The 23483-nt window shown below is 31.6% G+C and overlaps 1 protein-coding gene across 1 annotated transcript in view; it reads left to right on the top strand.

The window, feature by feature from the left end:
- LOC143055135 (uncharacterized) overlaps window positions 1-22439 on the top strand; it is a 52692-nt gene extending 30253 nt beyond the window's left edge. Inside the window, exon 4 of the mRNA XM_076228277.1 lies at window positions 22417-22439. Coding sequence (XP_076084392.1) covers window positions 22417-22439 — 23 coding nt within the window. The remainder of the gene's footprint in view (window positions 1-22416) is intronic.
- Window positions 22440-23483: the final 1044 nt, after the last annotated feature.

The following is a 23483-nucleotide window of genomic DNA, read 5'->3' as shown; positions in this document are numbered from 1 at the left end:
AAGTACTTCAGCGTCAAGATATTTCGTTTACTTGGGTACAGGGCATTTTAAATGGTGTTGAATTAACACTTAGGTTGTTTGAAAATAACAAAACTAATAAATCAGTAACAATTTTCTTGTCAGCATTGCCAAGCTCCCCTAGAATTGGTCCTGTTAATACATTATAAGCTTTAATGAATACTTCAAGCATAATACGGGCCCACTATTTCAACATACCAATGGGCAATATGTATCTGCACACTTTATGACAGAACAGATGAAAAAGTTAATTACTTTTATAGGTCTAAATCCTACTCAATACAAGGGACATAGCTTTCGTATAGGTGCAGCAACTAATGCTGCCAGCCTGCGTAGGTTTTTCTGAGCAATTAATTCAAAAATTGGGCCGCTGGAATTTAAATACATTGCAGAGATATATTAGAATTGAATCTATTCGCATGTAATGTGCTGATGTTCACTAGACAAAAACTAAGTCAGAAGGTGATGTTAAAATATGCCTAGTGGCCATTTTGATTGCATGATCAGTTATTGTTAAAATAAACCATTAAAGGTATATATTATATTGTTAGGAACTGGTATTAACTTTGAGATCAGGATTTTCCTGCTCGAAATTCTACAAGTATGTGTATACATTTTAATGTATTAATAGACCTGTGAGTTATCAATATCTTAATCATGTTCATGTATTGTTATATTTTATTTCATTCATACATGTATGTATTTCTAATCTGACATACTGCTGCGGTTGTTTATTCTGTAAACATTTTCTAGCCAAGGCTCTAAACTTAAAGGCTGAACATTTATATTCTGGATTCATTTAATATGTTTTGTTTTTCTTATGAACCAATTTGTGTATGTTGTATATCTCTGCTAGACTTGTGTCCCTGTGGACACCGTCATTTTTTTCCCTCTGAACCTGTAGTATACAAGTTCATATTCTATTTCATGTGCAATGTGAAATTTGAAATTCTATTTGTTTGGGGGGCAAACCAACTTGACAAAGGATGTCACCCGAAAGTCAAAGACAACAAAAAACGTTTTTCTATCTTTAACATTTATTTCATAAGCATTATAGATGCACTTTATTTATTTCAACAACACAACAGTCTTATTGACAATATCTATAAAAACATGATATAAAGAGAAAGAAAAATCATATTTTTTTGTAATATTACTAAAGTATTAATATCAAGGTCAACCAAGGATAAATCAGCTATTATTTTTTTTAACAGTGAAGATAATGTTGCAACCAAGGCAAAAAAGAGAAAGAAAATATAACTCCTCTCTAACCCTACTCCACCGTATATATTCATGCACAGATATCCAAAAATGCAATTGAAATCCTATGAAGTTTTTCGGAAGCAGATAGTAAACCTGCAGGATTACACAACTAAAAACAAATACTATGTAAATTTTAATAAAAATATAGGGAGAGAGAAAAATTCTTAAACTATTTCGATTTGCTACAGTGGACAAAATTTGAACATGCAGAAAAAAACAACATCTGCTCGAAGACTGTTTTGTTTGTACTTCAAAATATTCAGAGGAATTCTCCCTTCACAAGTTCTCAAAACAGATGAAATCAATTAATGAACTCCGTAGTAACTTGGTCTCAATCATCAAATCAATATCTAACCCAGAGTCTGCAGCAAAGATTGCCAAATATGTCGTACATACATTAAATCCTGTATTCACAAGAGTTTCAGACAACATTTGAAGATTCTATGACCAAATCTCTCAACTTATAACCAAGAGATCTAGACTCCTCAAGAAAAAAATAAAAAAACATATCAAATTCTAACAGAAATTACAAGATCAATAAACAAAGCTATTCAGAATGAAAATGAAGATGTAAAAAAATGTCTGTCATCAATAAAATCATATGCCCAGTATTAAAGGGAAAGAAAACTATACTTCATAAGTAAACCAAAGGCAAAAGAAAACATGATTGTAAGAGTAAGAAATGAGATGGAAGGTATTTGCAAACCAGACAAAAACGCCATTGAAACTTTGATTAGTATATTTTTAAAAAAAAAAAATTTCAGGAGGAGATCTCATCATTATCTGCTGGCAGTAATGTTAACTGGTCAGCTTTAGCCAGAATGTTTGACGTTAAAACCATTTGAAATCAGGTTCCCACTAACAGAGGAAAGAAGTTTTGATGCTGTTTGCAAAATCCAAAGGCATAAATGTTTACCAATTTAATACCCAATCAAGGCTAAGTGGGCGTGACAACATTAAAAGGATCAAAAGGACAATGAAAAGAATATTTAAAACTTAAGTCAACATGCCGCTTCCTAGATCAGCCAAAAATATGAGAGCAGTAGTGAAAACAAAAGTTAATGACGGCACAATAAAAGTTGGTAGGCCAATAGCTCCAAAAACATTCTCGAGTAATATAGTTACAAAAGAGGGCACACTTTCTGTAAAAGAAGTAGTTGTTTTCGGTAGAAATGCATGGAATATATACAAATGAAAATGAAAGAATAGGACAAGCAGGTATACTGAACCAGGACAGCTATTACAGTGAAATGAACAAAGAAAAAATAATAAATAGACTTAAAGAACTGAATAAAGACAACACTGAAGGCAACACTGAATTTTTAAGAATCAAATCAAAGACAATCGAAAGAACGAGATAAATAAAAGTTTGGCATTACCACTCTTGTATACTGAACCACTTCTACATCAATTTCATGATTAACTATGTACATGACAATGCCAACTTTTTGACAGATGAGGAGTTCCAAAAACATAATCAAATATTATCCAGAATTGATTGCCAGAAAATTGTGGAAAAGCCACAACTTTATATACTTGGGCAGTCAGGTACGATAGTAAAAACATGAATGTGAACATATTATAAATAAAGGTAGATTGGGGTACTAAATTCATTTTGATTGCAAATAAATAGTTTCGACTAGTTCTTCAATAACAATTTCATCATGTATGGCTTCACAAGTATTCAAACAAAATATTGTTGTTATCTTATTACCACCCCTGTCTCCATCTAAAGTACAAATAGGCAATATTTCAACTTAAACAAAAAAAATACATAAAAGTTCTTTACACAAAAACAAGTCCACATATTTTTACATGTACATAATGTAGTTATTGCAATACAATAAATTTAGATAATACTCGCAAACATTAATCAAAATTTTAATACAGAATGCCTTCATTCATTTTTTTAAATTACAGAAGGAGTTGGTTACAATAAAATGATGATATCCACTACAATCATGACAATTATGTATATTTAAAGAATAAATTGCTTTTAAAACAAACACAACTAAATTAATAATTTCTTGACTTGTGTATAAACACATTACGTTTTAGAGATTTAAAAATGTACTGCATTTACATAATATGAAGGGCATGAATCAATGAAAAATCATTAAACAATAAATAAGTTTTCAAGATTACTAAATTGGTTCAAAAAATAAACTGCAATACCAAGTTTGAAATGATTGAATTAAATACAGCACTTTTAAAAAAGAACTTCAATCTATTTTGGTAAAAAAACTATTGCAATATCACACAACGAAACGATCAAAATATTTAAACATCATGGTCATTTAACATAAAAGTTGCATTTAAAGTTATAGAAAAGCCGCGAACATAGATACAATTAGTTAACTATAAAATAATTATGAATTAATTATAAAAAGAAACACACATGAGAGTATATACAAATAAAAAAGTGATAAACAGTTGTATTGAAAATATTACCATAAATAGTATTTTCAACCTTCTTATTTGCAGACCATACAGTATGGGTTTTCTCTTTGATGAAGACTGTATGGTTGCCTTTAACTGTCTAAATTCAACTACTTTGAACTTTGCAAATTTGATGGATTGTCTCATTGGTAATCATACCACGTTTCCTTATATTTTTTTTTATATTAAACTAATACAATCACATTTCAACATACAAAATGTATTAAAATATTCATGATAGTTGCCACTGTTAAATTTAGATTTGATAGTCACAAGCACAATGTATTTATAACTCAGATTTGCTAGTAAAACTGCAGTTTAGACAGTTAAATCCACAGTTGACAGTGTCAACTCTACATATGCAGCACTAAATGTTTTTATTCTATGTAACAAACTATTTACAGCCACTACAGACAACGATCAGATGACATATATAAATGCAAGGATAGAGGATATTGAGCTGCAAACAGAGGGGACAAATAACAAGGGCATAACTTTTAAGGACAAAATTCGTATTTGTAGTGAAGAAAACCCAGCTCGACAATTGAAAGTGGGCAGCAAGGAGATGGACAATACAGTTGTCTTTTATTTTATTTTTTTATTCCTCGGATTTGACATGAGTAATCATCTCAGTACACGAATCTGTGTTAAACGAGACGATTTTCATTTTGAAAATTATAAATGTCTCCCACCTAAGTAGCAATTTTTCAACTCCCCTGCATAAGGGATACGTTGCCACCGTCTGAACATGAAATTTATGAACCAGGAGTTATATGCTTGAAAACGTCTCGCCTTTTTTTTTTAAAAACAAACCATCGGGAAAAGACATGTTGATAAATATAAATGCTATAGTGTACCACTGCATCGAGTGTGATACGATATTTATCCACTCGAGAATTATATTTTGAAATTTAAAACGCGAGGCTCGACGAAAAATTTAACTGTTGCGTTTTAATCCATTACACGAGATTTGGCGGCGAAATTTGTTTCTCTTATAATATTTAGACGATGTGCAGGTAATTTCATTTTTTTTTCCAGCGAACGGCAAAAAGATGATTTCTTTTTATGTGACTTCAACAGGCATGGTCACCTTTTTCATGACGTCACAATAGGATTTTAGAGGAAACCAAAGAACATATGACTTCATATTCGAATTTTGACCAATGAAGAACTGTGATCAAATGATTTTGCATCTTGTTTGATAAATGGATCACACCAGCACAACAATAGATTCACAGATCCTGTACACAACATGGCCATTACATACTAATTACTTCAGCTCTACATTCGGTGTTTTATTTGTTCCTATTGGATGTAAAAATTCATCAAACGAGGATTTACAGTGCCGAATATCGTTTTCTATTACCGAAAAAATGTTGATTCATTCCTTTTCCCATACTCAATTATTATGTCAGGCGTTACTTAAAATTTATTAAATGGCATTACCTAACCGATGCATGGTGATCTTCCTTGCTCATATTTTGTGAAAACAATTATGTTATGGTTGAGTGAAGAAGTTAATCAAATTGAATGGAAAGCTGAGAGTATGATTTCTTGTTTCTAAAATTGTTTTAGAGGAAAAGTTTACCGTGTTCAGTATAAAACAAGTCTCCACTACTTTATTATGTTTATACCAGACTATAACTTTTGTGAAGACTAATTTACTAACAATGAACACAAAACGTTACTGGATACACAATGGGATATCTATAAATTGCCATGGACTATATTCTAGGATCTTAGATTAAAATCAGTAATTTCACTGGGGGTGTAACTTACAGTAAAATTGAGAATGGAAATGGGGAATGTGTCAAAGAGACAACAACCAGACCAAAATAAAAAAAACAACAGCAGAAGGTCACCAACAGATCTTCAATGTAGCGAGAAATTCCCGCACCCGGAGGCGTCCTTCAGCTGGCCCCTAAACAAATATATACTAGTTCAGTGATAATGAACGCCATACTAATTTCCAAATTGTACACAAGAAACTAATATAAAAATAATACAAGACTAACAAAGACCAGAGGCTCCTGACTTGGGACAGGCGCAAAAATGCGGCGGGGTTAAACATGTTTGTGAGATCTCAACCCTCCCCCTATACCTCTAACCAATGTAGAAAAATAAACGCATAACAATACGCACATTAAAATTCAGTTCAAGAGAAGTCCGAGTCTGATGTCAGAAGATGTAACCAAAGAAAATAAACAAAAAGACAATAATACATAAATAACAACAGACTACTAGCAGTTAACTGACATACCAGCTCCAGACTTCAATTAAACTGACTGAAAGATTATGATTTCATCATATGAACCTCAGGCACAATTCTTCCCGTTAGGGGTTTAGTATTATACCATCATAACATATATGAGAAGAACATAACCCGTGTCATGCCAACAACTGTTTTTAGAATAAATGTCTTTAGTTCCGACGCAAAGACCTTATCAGTGACTCAATATTAACGCCAAAATATGCAATCTTTAATGACTTGACAACAGTATCGTAATTATATCCCTTCTTAATCAGTCTATTTAAAGGTTTTGTATGTTTCTGAGGTGAATACTGACACCTTTGTGCTTTATAAAGAATATTTCCATCAAAAATTGGATGTGAAATACCTGAACGTATAAAAAGTCTGCATGTTGAGCTATATTTACGAATGATGTCTTTATACCGATGATAAAATTTAGTAAAAGTTTTGACTAGTTTGTGATATCGAAAACCCTGGTGTAATAATTTTTCAGTAATACATAAATTTCTCTCGTTAAAATCTAAAACATTGATACAAACACGAGCGAATCGTACAAGTTGAGATATATAAACACCGTAAGATGGTGACAAGGGAACGTCACCATCTAAAAACGGATAAAGTGTCGACTCGGAATTGTCGTGTTTTATCTATATATTTACTCTAGATGATAGTCCAATTCTATGGGTCGATGTCACTGCATGGTGGTGGACGTTTCGTCCCCGAGGGTATCACCAGCCCAGTAGTCAGCACTTCGGTGTTGACATGACAATTATGTGGTCATTATTATAAATTTCCTGTTAACAAAACTTTTAATTGTTCGGAAAATTAAGGATTTGCTTATCCTAGGTACTACCTTAAATGTATTTGGCCCATTTTTTTTAGAAATTTGTATCTTCAATGCTCTTCAACTTTGTACTTGTTTGGCCAATATAACTATTTTTATATGAGCGTCACTGATGAGTCTGGTGTAGACGAAACGCACGTCTGGTGTACTTAATTATAATCCTGGTACCTTTGATAACTATTTACACTACTTGATCGATGCCACTGCTGGTGGAAGTTTCGTCCCCGAGGGTACCACCAGCCCACTAGTCAGCACTTCGGTGTTGACATCAATATCAATTTTGTGGTCATTATAATAAATTTCCTGTTAACAAAACTTTTAATTGTTCGAAAAACACACAACTAATTGCAAAGACAACCATTATTATGGGAGACAGAACTGTGACAAGAGTAGACAGGTCCCATTACAACCCGTTATTGTGTCTGGTTTTTAACTCTTATCCCAGGCATAGATTACCTTAACCGTATTTGGCACAACTTTGGGGAATTTTGGATCCACAATGCTCTTCAACTTTGTACTTGTTTGGCTTTATAAATATTTTGATATGAGCGTCACTGATGATTCTTATGTAGATGAAACGCGCGTCTGGCGTACTGAATATAATCCTGGTACCTTTGATAACTATTAAAGAGCAATATGAAAACGGTACTGATAGTGAGAATTCTGTAATCGTACAAAAAATATGTTGTATCTTGCAAAACTTTTTTTTTCAAATTTAAAGTTTCATTATACCTTGCAACGAATATTAGTACAGGGATTTGTGTTATTATATACGGTGGACTGGTTCTTTACACGACATACAAGGATTGATACTCGTAATATAGAAGAAGTTTGCAAAATCACAGACGAAAGGGAAACAAAAGGACAATTTTACGATGAACGAAATATCAAAAAAAAATATATTTGCTATTCCATCAATGTGCAAGAAACGCTTGGCGTGAAGGGCTGCCAGCAATCGAATCGTCTTTTGACATAAATGTATAGGCTAAATCTGAGTATTCTTCTTGTTTACCTACCCACATACATTTCATGTGCACTTAATGTACATATAACCTATATTCTCAAAGATATAAATATGTACCTTAACTACTGCTAAAACTATGATTACAAAATGTTATGGTAGTTTACTCATTGATTTGAAATCACAAAAACAATGTTGTAATATAAGTTGAAATCTAGCTTTGAACTAGATTTCAGGAAATGAAAGTACTTTTTAATATGTCCTGCATGCATGTCCATGTCTTTTGCTTCTTTTTTTTTGTGCTCTTAATACCGATTTGAAGAGTTAAGCGCTGCATACTTGATTTTTTAAGTTCTAGAATTATGATGTCGAGCTTCATGTAGTAATGTCTATCCCATAATAGAACATGTGGTTCTCCTTGTTTCTGTTCTACCTTGATGTCTGTTGTTAGCTGTTTTGTACAAATCTTGTTTGTTTCACAATATATAGTGTCATCCTATTGGTCTTTTAAAACTTACTTTATCGTATAAGTGTTTTATGGTGAAAGCCAAAACATGGATTTGCAGTTGTTGTAATCCTTGTCCTTTGTTATTAGCTAGATAGATGTGTCATTGGCAATTATATCAACCACCAAACTGTTTTATACAATAAAAAAGACTGAAAAATAGAAACAAAAACTTAAATATTGGAAATATTTTTAATATCTATCATCAAACTTAAACATATGGTAAACAAAATCTCTCTCAGACAACAAACATTCCTTGATCTATGATCTATAATACAGTTATGTAAAATGCAACAGCAAGATGCTCAATTACAGATAAATTGATTTCAAAAACTAATATGACAACATATTGTTTCACTGGTAATTTCAAAACTATTTGAATTTCAAATGAATTCAAACGGTTAGAAATCATGGAAAGTTCCACATTGTCAATCTTGTAATAATAGAAATTGTCCCTTCCATCCTCTTGACAAACATGGAAATTGACCAGCTTCGATTCTAAAAATGTATTTTGAATGGATACCCATTTTTTTTAAATAAAATGCACAAGTTCAACTTTGCTGAATACAACATAGATTCTAAAACTTTTTTTTAAATGAAACTTGAGGAAACCGTACCTATTTCAGAATATTTATGACTAACTACAAGGGTAGGAAAGCAAATGTGAGCCTTTCCATGACTTAAATCATCATTAAATTAGGGAAATTATTTCATGATTGAAGAAAAAACGCCTTAAACACAAGCAGAGATAGTCATTATGAAAGTAAAAAAAATATACATGATTTACATTACTTGCAATCACACGGTATGTTACATGACAAAGATATTCATAGGCCATACATACAGGAGCATTTATACAGCATTTAAACACACAATGTTTGTGAATTTACAAAATGACATACAGACTGACTATCATATGATTAGCAATACATACAATACATCAATATATATATCTACAATGAATGCATAACCATTTTGTCACTTACAGTAACTATACACTAAAGTACTAAATCCTTCTAATATAAACCAAGTGAAAAAAACAGGTTCCTTTTTTAAAACAGTCTTTAGAGCTGAGAACAGGGGACTCTTAGTTAGTTTTACTTGTATATATATAGATATGTGTGTGTTCAATTCAGTTATTGTATTGTTGTTGTTAATTTTGTTTATGTCACAAGTATAATGTTACTTATATGACAAAGAAAAGATTCTTAATAAAATATAGAATTTTGTTGGTTTAAAATAGTTAAACATTCAACAAGAAATGATATATGTGTTCACTAAAGAGCTTAAAAATTGACTATTATCCCAATTTCTGACAAAACTAGTTTTTAATCATTTCTTCACAATTTAGTTTAATCTTTAAACCAATCAATTCCTGTGTACTGTAAGTATCCCACACTAAATCATATACAGGTTTTGTACAATATAACAACTTTTCTCACAGTCTCTTTTAAATGAATTCTCTCTATCACTGAGCAACACCAAACTAGATTATAACTACTACTCTAATGTTTATATTTATTTCCACACTATTCATCAATCATACACATGTTTAGTACTATATTTCAACTTTTACTTTCATAGTCTTTATCTATATGAAATTCTCTCTTTCACAGAGCAGCACCATACCAGATTATATTTACTACTCTAATGTTTATAGTCATTTCCACACTATTCATTAATCATACAAAGTTTGGTACAATATTTCAACTTTTACTTTCATAGTCTTTATCTATATAAAATTCTCTCCATCAATGAGCAGCACCAAACCAGATCATAATTACTACTCTGATATCACAATTAACTTGATATGAACATTTCATGTTTAACCAAGTGTGAGTATTTACTCACAAGAAAGACTAATTATATATTATTTGAATTAACAAGTTTGTTTGATTTATTAAATGTATTATTCAGAATTCTGAACTATTTTTGTTCATTGTTAATTTAATTTGAGTATACAAAACAAATTAAAATTAATCATTTAACGAAAGTGCACCAAATGGAAGCATCATCTTCAATGTCAAGTAACCTAAGAAGTAAAATAAATATGTCTCTATTTCATCCATTCGACAGTGATTTATGCGCCACAAAACCTTAATAATTATTGCACAACTTAATTTCTTTGAAGTCAGATGAGAAATGTCATGGATGGTAACATTTTGACAAACGAGAATTCTAAAAAAAAATAATAAAAAAAAAAATATATCCCTCTTGAAAAATAATAACAGAAAGACGTATGTTAACACTATGTGTAATAATCCAGGGTTTGTAAAAGGAAATACCCATGTATATATAGAGAAGATGACTTAAAGCAACTTCTCTGACTCTGCTAATAAAAAGATCACAAACATGAAACTATATCTTAAACAAAACATCCTATCATAAACAGCACTTATAATTGAGACTCAAAATATTAAATTTACAGCTCCTAAGCCTTCGTCAATTTTAAGGTGGTACTTAACACTACAGAGAGATAAATCTGTAAAATCAGCAGAATGTTTTAATGACATTGTGTTGTTAAGGGAATATTAAACTTCTCAATGATCAAAATAAGTTTTTGACAAACTGCTATATAACCAGTGTATTTTTTCTGATTAAACGGTTGGTTCAATTTTTTTTAAATTTTATTATTTGGGTTAAAGGATCAAAGTTAATACTTTGTCAAAATTAAAAAAAAATTAAAGGAGCCAAATTAATTTTAGTTCTGGCATACCAATGGGAACAAACTGTGCCCCTCTACTTGCTGACTTGTTTCTTTATTATTATGAGGCTGACTTCATGCAGGAACTTCTTAGGAAGAAAGATAAGAAGTTAGCAATATCCTTTAACTCTACTTTCCGCTATATAGATGACGTTCTTTCACTAAACAATTCAAAATTTGGTGACTATGTGGAACGCATCTATCCCATCGAATTGGAGATAAAGGATACTACAGATACAGTTAAGTCAGCTTCATATCTTGACTTACATCTAGAAATTGACAATGAGGGTCGATTGAAGACAAAACTTTACGACAAAAGAGATGATTTCAGCTTTCCAATTGTGAACTTTCCATTTCTAAGTAGCAACATTCCAGCAGCACCTGCATACGGGGTATATATCTCTCAATTGATACGATATTCCCGTGCTTGCATTTCCTATCATGATTTTCTTGATAGAGGGTTACTGCTCACAAGGAAGCTATTAAATCAAGAGTTCCAAATGGTGAAGTTGAAATTATCACTTCGTAAATTTTACGGACGCCATCACGAGTTGGTTGACCGTTATGGAATAACCATTTCACAAATGATATCGGATATGTTCCTCACGTCGTAACTACAATCCCCTTCCCTTTCATGAATTTGACCTACCGAATTAGACTATTTACCGGATTTGTAATCACATAAGCAACACGACGGGTGCCGCATGTGGAGCAGGATCTGCTTACCCTTCCGGAGCACCTGAGATCACCCCTAGTTTTTGGTGGGGTTCGTGTTGTTTATTCTTTAGTTTTCTATGTTGTGTCATGTGTACTATTGTTTTTCTGTTTGTCTTTTTCATTTTTAGCCATGGCGTTGTCAGTTTGTTTTAGATTTATGAGTTTGACTGTCCCTTTGGTATCTTTCGTCCCTCTTTTAAAGAAAACTTTTGTGTAAATAATGATGTTCAACTTCTTTTCCAAGGTATTTAGCATGCATGCTGGAAAAACATATCATATTTACAAAAACGTCTACTCAAATATGGAGAAAGAGGAAAATTTATGATATATATATTCAGTTGGTTGTCATTTAGCCATTAGCTTCATACAATATAAATATATCACGTTTTGTATAAACTAGGAATGGTAAGGACTCTGATAAAGTGGTCAAACTGATTTAAACATACGGGAAACATGGTCCCTTCCTTTCCCTGGTCAATTGATCTGACAACATTTAACATATAATTTGAAAAAATGGTATGAAAAAGCTTGAAAAAATTACAACACACACACATGAAACTGTAATAAATAGCAGCAACAGTTAACATGAAATTTGTACAACATATTAATGCTTCAATTTCTATAATAATTCTATTATTTGTGACCTAATATATTTACAATATTTTTCCAAATTTTTTAAGCAGCTTCCAACATTTAAAAAAAATGATGAAATCCCCAAAGTTAATTGCCACAAAGGTCATCAAAGTATAAAAACCATAATCAAACTGTAACTTGCCGTTGTACAACAAACAAATTGCAACTTCCTTTTTAAAACTGAAATATGAAAGGCAACAAGGCTGAAACTAGCTAAAATCAACATTCCACAAATTTGACTGATTCGTTTATGACAAAATATATCCAATATTTATAGAAAAAATAAAAGATATGGATATCACCTGATCATCAACATATTTAAATGTCATCAGTTTAAATAGATAATCATGTTTCTTTTTAGATATTTTACTTCCTGTTCAACTGCTACCATTTTGTTTACCCAAATTCTAACTGCAAATGGCATACATAATTATTTGTTGATTAATATAGTATACGAATCGTACCAAAGATCAAAAATTGCGTAGGTACATGACTTTAGTATATTCCATTTCCATTCTCAATTTCATTATAAAGATTTATTAGATGAGTATGAATTCTATTCAAAAAAGAAAGTTAAAATCATTGCTTAAAATAAACTCAATTTTTAAAACATAAACATGTCGCTTCATCTGATATACAAACAAGTACGTTTAATCAGCTTAAATCTCTGTTGACAATAAGGTTACATATATAATTAAATTTTGTCATGAGGTTTGCATTTTTCAAAAGTTCTTTACCTCCAACTTCGAGACATCAGGGTCAATTTACACTATTTCTACATATATAATACAGTTATATTATATTTACTCTACACAATCTATGATTCCTATCAACTGAATTCCACTCATCACATGTAATTATGTATCAATAAAACGGATATTGTATCAACAGAAAAATTACTGCAACAAGTTTTTGACGGATCCAAGTTCGACACAACGAGCTTCTACTTTGCAATGAATCGAGCCTTCCAATTGTTTCGATTCATTCTCAACTGCTACATCCGATGTAGATACAAATCATGTCTGGTGTAATCAATTATAGTCCTTGTGACTTTGATAAGATTTTATGATAAAATTTAAAAAATATGAATACATTTTGGCATTTTTATTTTTTGTGACGTAAAAAAAACTTTTTTATTTTCTTTTTTTAATTGAACTTTGACCTTTGTAATGGCAATGAGTATCAAAACACAATGACACAATATAAAAAATGCGCTTACACATTTAATAATAGAACATGTTCGTTTTAAACACCATTTTCTGTCATCATCTTACGAACAGATAACATAAATAACTAATGATAAACCTAGTTCTGCTACCATATTGGATATTGCTTATGAACAACTTATGCGCTAACATAACCCTGAACAAACAATAAGGGAACGATACAAATTTTATTGATTTAAAGAAAAAATTAGAATTTTAAAAAAAAGTCGCGATATATTCAAAGCATCGCTCAAATATTTAAACAAGTATCAAATTATTTTAGGTGATCCTTCGTTAACATTGACATTTTGAGATAGCGGAATTAATGTGAAACATGTTGTTTTGTCATTATGTTTAATTGTTATTCTCTGTATAAGACAATCAAATTTCTTCGTTTTTTAAGTTTTTTACTTGCTTAAGGCATAATATAACAGTAATATTTCAGTTATTCACTTGTATATGAATTATAGCAAAATTATAAAGCAAGTCCATGTGATGAAACATTGCAGAATTATATTACAAAGGTTCCAAGTATTATAACTGCGTGTGCCATAGAATTGTTTCATCACTGAAGCTCAAATTAAAATAGTTTGAATCCGGAATTAAATAAATATACTAAGTATTAGAACATTACGAAAGAAATTCAAACAGCGTGAATGCATGTGCTGTTCGGTTATTAGTTGAATATTTGTTTCTATATTTGAATTATGCGATTATCTAAGCTATGATTAACAAAGTTTTATATATTTTTTAAAATCAATAACTGGATTGGTTTTACAATTATTTAGTTTCTTTTATTCCATAGATCTGTTTCAAATATGAATCTGAATGACATGAATCTGTCGCTTCAATTTTATAAATACTTATGTGACATCATCGGTTCTGAGGAAGTTGTAAGGACAAGAAAAGGGATATTTTCCATGAAGGAAATTTTGGAAAATACTACTTGTACAACCTCCGTAAGTAGTGGTAGTAAAGCAGAAGGTCTAGATCTCAAAGGTAGTGATTTCGATCAGATGAGTTATCCAAACTTTATTCGTGTGTATGAGAGCCCTAATAATTTCCAGTATGAACCACATAAAATGAAATTGTTTATGGATACAAACGACACAAAACACGGATTTACAAAAATTAAGTTAGTCGACATATCATATCTTGATAATGATATGATAAACGGCTGGTTTGAAAATATGTACTTGTCAAGTAAAAGTTACCGGGAAAACAACTTACCCGATGATATGATTATTAACGGTCCATGTCAGTCTACACTGGATGGGGACATTGATAATGCACACTGTTTGAGATGTAATGAATGGATCACACCAGCTCAACAATGGATGCACAGATCACGTACATCATGGCTAGATAACACCCTAATTACCTCAGTTGTACAATATGGAGTTTTATTTGTTCCTATCGGATGTAAAAACTCTCCAAATAAGGACTTAGAATGGCGTATATCATTTTCCGTAACCGAAAAGATGTTGGTTTATTCTTTTTCCCATACTCAGTTATTATGTTATGCGTTAATGAAAATTATCTTAAAGGACATCATCAAACCAAAAAATGGCGATCTACTTTGTTCATACTTCCTTAAAACGGTAATGTTTTGGTTAAATGAAGAAATAAATCCATCCGCATGGAAACCTGAGAATATGATTCCCTGTTTCTTCGATTGTATCAGAAGGCTTATATACTGTGTTGAATATAAAACGTGTCTTCATTATTTTATTCCAGAAAACAACCTGTTCGAAGACAGATTTAGTGGCAATGACAACAAGGCATTACTGGATACACTACGATTAGTTTATGAATCACCCTTGCCATCTGTGTTTAGTACACAAACTTTTCTTAATTACAAATTACAATCAATAAATTATCATTGGATGGCATTATCAGCGTCGGCCTTATCATGTTTTTCTTACGTAGCAGTGTTGTGTCGTTCAGGTTCAATTTACAGTGTATTTAAACGTTTTGGGAATGGCAATAAGGATATAGGTGCGTACATAGTATGTGTTTGTTCTAGGGAATCGCTGCAATTCTGTGAATCTGTAAACCTGGCTGACAAAAACAAATCTTTTTACGAACAATACAAGAGAATATTTGCTTATTTCAAGATAAGTTTACAGTCAGATTCTATATGCTCATGGTTATTGTTAGCATCTTTGTTTTATAAATGTAAACGATTTTATGAATGTCTCGATATTATCAACTAATGTTTAGTCAGTTGTACCCCCAGATAAAATATATCTACATTATGCAAACAGCTTAGCTGAACAAACTGTTTTCAATCAGATGAAGCAAACACATGGATTATTGCATGCAATTAAAAACTTGATGATTGATACTGTAGGTTTTCAATATCCATTTTGTATATTGCCAGACGAACTAATACCTGTAATAACCGGCAAGCGTATATATTTCCCTCCAGTTGTGTACTCGTATCTTCTACAGTTTCTCTGTTGGTATCATTTTGGAAACAACAGAGAAAAATATAACGCGCTGCACAGGCTTGAACTTACAATAAGGGAGCAATACCTAATTTATTCCAATAAGAAGATTTTTGGAATAGTAAATAAAAGTCTCGGGATAATTCGATCATTAGTATAATTGTAATAAAAGAAGTCTTCGAATACAATGCCGTGCTGTCGAGCTCACTCGGTAGCAAACACAATGTTTGCTTAAAAGGAAGGAATGTGACTTCAGTTAGTTTGCTGTAATGGAGAATTGTGAGCAGTGTAGTTCATACTATTTAGTTTTTTTGTCATTTCCTGAATTTAAAAAATAATCAAAGAAAACAATTATTTATTTTACACAGCTGTGCGTCTAAGCACCCCACGGTCGCCATAGTACACGAAGCTGATCATGATACTACATTCAGTCTGTGTTGAGACAGTGTTAAAACTATAAATAAAGTACCACTGTTTACAGATTTTTATTCAAACAATGTATTATTATATTATTTTCTAACCCATATAAAATATATATATAGTACTTAGTATATGGAGTAAATTAAAACAATTCCGTTTTAATTAAAATGCTTGAGTTTAATGGCACGTGCCAGTAATTATATAATCAACCGGGTCAACATGTAACAAAATCCATTATCCATATAGTAAGTAGTTACTGTACAGGACTGTTTTACAATTACACTCACGATTCTCAAGAAAAAGGTGTCGTAGGGCTAAAAGTTTAGATAGAATTAATGAATTTGTGTATTATCAAAAATCAACTGTTCAGAGAACAATTGAAGGTCTTTCCACAAAAAAACATGAATTTAAATATGAAAGTAGTAGAATTAGCTTTAAATGGTCATTTCAATGGTCAAATGATAGCTTAGTGTACGCTGATTCCAAAAATATATGTTTCTATACAATATTTTTTAAATAAGGGAGATAATTTCTTACTTCCGGTTTGAAAAATGTTACTTCCGATTCTATCTAAATATTTGATTGACACTGATTCCAAAAATATTTGGTTACCTATACTCTTATAATAATAAAGTACAAAAAATAGCTACTTCCGATTTACACAAGGTCGCTTCCGGTTGTTTTTTACAAGGTTAAATGGTTTGAAACCTATTGCAAAAGGTCTTATGGCTTTATCATGTATACATATGAGGTAAAAGCAAAGGTCAATATTTAAAACGTCAAATTAAACTATGACCTTGAGATCAATTTCAATGGTCATAAACCAAGTACCTCAAATCAGAAGACCATAGACCTTTTAAAATGATATTTGGTTATGAGTTTTATCACCATACGCGTATTTTCAAATACAAGAGGGGAGAAAACTTCCTTTTACGTTGTTATCCAAATTAACGTGTTGCAACATGTTGCAACTAACAATCTAGTCAAAATAATTTGTCGATATCTTATCCGGTTTTTGGAAATGAGTGAAAATAAGCCAAATAAAAATTTAGAATATTACCTTGTCCTTGACCTAATTTTCATTTTTTGGACCAAGGACCTCAAATCAAAATATCCTTGGTCTCTATCACTTATGGTTTACTAGGTAGAAATGCATATAACTTATATCAAATGCATAAGGGGAAATAACTCTCATATGGAGCATTCATTTTGCTTCAGTCAAAATTGCACAAATCATGCAAAGGACATAACGAGCAATTCGCAACTTACAATTTAGTAAAAATATGTTGTCGATATCTTATATGGTTTTTGAAAAGAATAAGCCAAAATCAAAATTTAAAATATGACCGTGACCTCTGACCTGACCTGAATTTCTTATTTTTTTTATCAAGGACCTCACATCAAAAGATCCTATGCCTCTATCACTTATGGTTTACAAGATAGAAATGCATATCACTTATATCAAATGCATAAGGGAACATAACTCTCATATGGAGTGTTCATATCGCTTCGGTCAGAATAGGACAAAGCATGCAAAGGATATAACGAGCAATTTTATAAAATAAATTTGTTGCTTTCTTTTACGGTAAAGGAGTAGATGCAGTCACAAGGAAAACAGTGTTCGGGGAGATAACTCTTATTAAGAAAACTGTTCAGCTTAGAATGGGTGAAATTAAAAGCGCATAAACGGTATGATACTATTTCAGAAATATTTTAGCGACATATTGTGAAACAAAAATGTTACGCGAGAAAAAAATTTGGTGGAAGAAAAGAATAATAATAATAATTAAAAACCAATTGTTCAGAGAACAATTGAAGGTCTTTCCATCAAAACAATGTATTTTGATATGAAAAGTTGTGAAACTAAGTTTAAAATGTCATTTCAATCGTCAAATGATAGCTCCTAGTAAGCTGATTCCAAAAATATATTGTTTCCATACATTTTTTTTTAAATAAGGGAGATAATTTGTTACTTCCGTTTTGAAAAATGTTACTTCCGATTATATTTGAATATTTACTTGACACTGATTCCAAAAATATCTGGTTCTATATACTTTTATATTAAAAAGTACAAAAAAATAGCTATTTCCGGTTTACAAAAGGTCACTTCCGGTTGTTTTTTACAAGGTTAAATGGTTTGATATCTTTTTCTAAAAGTTGTATATCTTTATCATGTATACATATAGAATAAAAGCAAAGGTCAAAATCTAGAACGTCAAATTAAACTATGACCTTGAGATCAGTTTCAAGGTCATAAACCAAGGACCTCAAATCAAAAGACCATAGGTCTTTATTATATTTAGTTAATGAGTTATATCACCAAACGCGTATTTTTAAATACAAGAGGGGAGAAAACTCCCTTTTACATTCAACGTACGCTTGCAATCAAAATTTACATCTTACGACATGTCGCAACTAACAATTTAGTAAAAATAATTTGTTGATATCTTATACAGTCTTTGGATATAAGTGAAAATAAGCCAAATTCAAATATTAGAATATGACCTTGACCTTTGACCTTGACCTCATTTTCATTTTTTGTTACCAAGGACCTCAAATCAAAAGATCCTAGGTCTCTATCACTTATGATTTATAAGATAGAAATTCATATCACTTATATCAGATGCATAAGGGGAAATAACTCTCATATGGAGCGGTCATATCGCTTCGGTCAAAATAGGACAAATCATGCGAAGGATATAACGAGCAATTTTGTAAAATAAATTTGTCATAATCTTTTACGGTTGCGAAGGAGATGCGCTAACAAGGAAAACAGTGTTTGGGGAGATAACTCCTACAAAGAAAAGTATTCGTTTACACAGGGTAAATTTCAAAAGTGCATAAACTGTTCGATATCATATACCAAATATCTAAGCGACATATTGCGAAACAAATGTTTATCGCAAGAACAAAATTAGGCGGAAGAAAAAAAAAATAATCAGAAGAAACACAATAGGTCTTTCCACAGAAAAGTGGAAAGACCTAATAATAATAATTAAAAGTTAATTGTTGAGAGAACAATTGAAAGTTTTACACCTCAGATTATAACTATTTTTTCGTGCTTATATCTTAACTTTTTGAAAAAGCAAATAGATCCTTAAGTGCATCAATTGGGCAATACAAGACAATTACATTGTGATATTGAAATAAAATGTATGACTTACCATTACTAAAAGCCTTGTACTAAACAACCATGCTTAAAAGTCACATCATCCTTCTTTGCTGATAAGTCATTATCAACTATTTCACCTCATGGAAGTTGTAATTTTATATATTAAACAATGCACAAGAGCTAAAACAATTGAGTTTAATACTGTTCTTACTGAGAAAATTTCTGTAGAATGTTGATATTCATTCTGTAAAAAATATATCTTGATGATTAATTATAAAGAATTCATCATTTCATGTTTTATTTGATGATAATACAAAACATATATTGACTAAATCAGATAAAATCTCACACATTAACTAATCAAATCAATTGAAATAGACACTCAAGTGTTTAAAAAATGTCCAAAAACTTTCGTTAGATGAACCTAAAATTTGAGGCTAAAATCGGCCCTTACCGGACCTACTCCTTTTTCATGCACATTCAGGATGACCAGACACCTAAATAACTACGATGACCCTGTCCTCAGTCAGGAGTCTGTAATTCAGTGGTTGTCGTTTGTTTATGTGTTACGTATTTGTTTTTCGTTCATTCTTTTACATAAATAAGGCCGTTATTTTTTCTTGTTTGAAATGTTTTACATTGTCTTATCGGGGCCTTTTATAGCTGACTATATGCGGTACGGGCTTTGCTCATTGTTGAAGGCCGTACGGTGACCTATAATTGTAAATGTTTGTGTCATTTTGGTCATTTGTGGATAGTTGTCTCATTGACAATCATATGACATTTTCTTTTTTATATTTAAGGTATTTGTTGCCAGATCCCTGTTTGTTATCAGCACTACGTCATGTGTCAGTGCTGACATCCGCCTCTTACGACGGGGACGAAGGGTTGGACTTAAGAAGGCATATTTTGTTTTAATTTTTGTCATTTTTAGAATTAGAATTAATACTGACGATATTGTTGGTTCTATTGGTTCTACATATCGTTTCTTCTTATATCCATTAGTCATATGGAACAACTATTTTCAGTGCCTCATGATAGCTGTAATATGTTGGAATAATGTGTATCATGACAACCTTTTACATACACATTGTCAATAAGAGTTCTACTTTCTGTTGTTGGACTAATAACACGTTGTCTGAAACATTTTGATAACATGAAACTAATTACTGTACAGCCACCTTTCAAAATATTTTGATTAAAAACGCCTATTACAACAACTTTTTTCTGATAAGTCTTGCAATTTACAGATTAATATATCCATGTTCTCCAAAAAAATCCTAGATTATACCTCTGAGTTCTGTTAACAGTAGCAAACAAAATATTTCTACTTGAAATCTTGAAAACAATACATTCTAACTTTGAGGTCAAGTTGCATAATTCTGTTTCTAAAGAAAGCTTGTGAAAAACTCACACACCACCATGCTGAATTGCCTTTAAAGAAGAATAATAAGAATCATCTTCTTGGAAAGTTAGAGAACTGGGCAAATAAAAACCATCATATCCCATCATTTCAAAGCAAGTGAATTCTTGATTCGCCCAGGTTTCAGTAAGACAAATGTAATCCGCACTTCTAAAGTCTGGATTTTGTTTCATATCTTCTGCATATGTCTGTAAACCTTGAATATTGTGATACATTATCTGGAAAGATTGTGTATGTTCCTCTGCTGCATTCGCAATTTCAGGCAAAAATCTAGTCATTTCTGAAACACCCTTCACAATATCAGGATCACAGAAGATTTTCTTGTCAATTTTTTTTAAGCTTCTATGCTTTCAATGTGTAAACCAGACTTTGATGTAACTCTGCTAAGGGCTACATATGCCTGACCTTATGCGAAACATTTATTCAGATCAACAATGCATTCTTCAACTGTTAATCCTTGAACTTTGTGAATTGTGCAAGCTCAGGCTAACTTCAATGGCAACTGTTTTCGTACACAATTGCTTAAAAGAATGTCTTCACTTGAAGGTTTTAATCCAACACAGTGTTTTCCACTGATGAGTTTTTGTACCTTTGCATTTCTTCCAACTCTTTCGTTGTCAAAGTGAACGTATATGGTACTTGGGAGTGAGTTAGGTCAGAAATCTTTGATAGATATAAATGGTCCCATTAAACCATTTACTAAACCATCTGCTGTGTCCTCATTCTTGATTAGCATTACTCTTGCTCCCGCAGCTAAAAGAATAGATATTGGAAAACAGACATCTGACTTTGAACAATGTATTTTTTTCAATGTCAATTTCCCTGAAGTTTTGTCTTTTTGGAAGTTTTGTGCTTCAATTAGTTTTGATTCTGTACATAGCTTCATTATCATCTATTTGTTAAAATTATCAACCTCTACATTAACTTTGTTCTGAGTGAATTAATTTTGTCTTCACTTAGAGTTGCATGATAAGGTGAGAGTGATTTGAAAAATCCAAGAGAACTTTGAATTGTCAACCCATGGATATTAAATGCAGCCGTTCCAGTTGGAGCTGTTAACCGAACTGTGAGATCATCTGGGTTATTTGTTGTGTGTGCTTATATTCGAGTTGCTTCATATTGAATACACTTGATCAAGTGACTTTTACCCGTTTCAGCTCCTCCAGTGATACATAAATGTAAAAGCTCTGGTGTTTTTCCGTTTGAATTTTGAATTCACTAATCTCTTACTGTATAGGGAATTCTTCTCTGTTTCACATTCAAACTTCTTAGCCTTGGAATAATTTCATTTTAAATCCTCCTCAATAACATTAGATACTTTACCTTCATCTTTACATTCTCTTCTATTCACATAACTCACAACAAGCATCTTCTCTAAGATTTTGTTCATGAAATTGCTTTTCTGCTTCCTCTAAATCATGACCATTTTTCACAAAGTCTGACATCTTTTTGATAACAATTTCTTCCACAGAACTTAATGTGTTATCCACTTGATACTTAACTATTCAAATGGGAAGAAATGCTCATATGTTTGAAATTGCAGTGGTGTAAACTGTTCATCATATCTGTATGTTGAATATGCGAAATGTTTTGATAATATTTTTCTAGGGAATTTTCCTGAGAGAAATGCAGTTCTTGTGCGTTTTCTAATATATCCAAGTGAGCCATCAAGTTTGAAAGTTGTGTCTCTATTAATTTTCTGTGGTTATTATGATTCTAGTATAACACTTTATTCAGAAGTGAATCTTGCAAGACACAATTTGATAAAGATATCAATGTATGGTCTACCTTTATATCCATCAACAATATTGTTCATCCAAGTACTATTTTCATCTTCATCTTCGTCTTCATTGTCAATATTAAGACTTTTTTTCTTTTTGAAGACTTACAATTTTGTTGTTTCTTTAGGTCTAGGAATATTCATTCTACATGGATTTTCACCAACAGGTATAAATTCTACTTTCCCTGTGCACTTATCTCTCTATGGTGTAAGTATGATGTTCCAATGTGTTTCATAGTCTGTTGAGCATTTAGATTTCCTTCTTCTGCTTCATTTTTAGTCTGTTGGAGGAGTAATCATAGCTCTCGCTCAGCTTTACTTATGTAACTTATAATGTATACAACACAGGAAAATGCATCCAAAATATATTGTATGTCCATGTTTGCATCCCAAGCCCTCAAAAGATGTGGGTTATACTGATTGGTGTATATTTCAGTACATTGCGATTGGTGATAAAACGATAATATTTTTCGAAGCTCTCTTGAGTTAGTCCTGTCTTCTTAAAAATTAGAGATACATCTAAGTTTTTATCTTCATGTTTTTTTATAACTTCCAATAAGTCGGACAATATATCCTTTGCTAACTCTTCATCTTCCTCTGAATCTTTATCTGTATCACTTGGTTCTGGGATAAATGTTCTAGTTGAGGGAGGTCTTGGGAAATCAAAACGACATACTGTTCCCTTTTTCTTACAAGATTTTGAATGTTGTTTGCTGTGTTGGTGTACTGCCATAACAATGTCATGCAAGTCTTTGTCT

The sequence above is a fragment of the Mytilus galloprovincialis genome, chromosome 12, assembly GCF_965363235.1.
Source record: "Mytilus galloprovincialis chromosome 12, xbMytGall1.hap1.1, whole genome shotgun sequence".
In the NCBI taxonomy this organism is placed as follows: domain Eukaryota; kingdom Metazoa; phylum Mollusca; class Bivalvia; order Mytilida; family Mytilidae; genus Mytilus; species Mytilus galloprovincialis.
The sequence above is the reverse complement of the archived record's forward strand: the minus strand, read 5'-3'. Positions and strand labels throughout refer to the sequence as shown.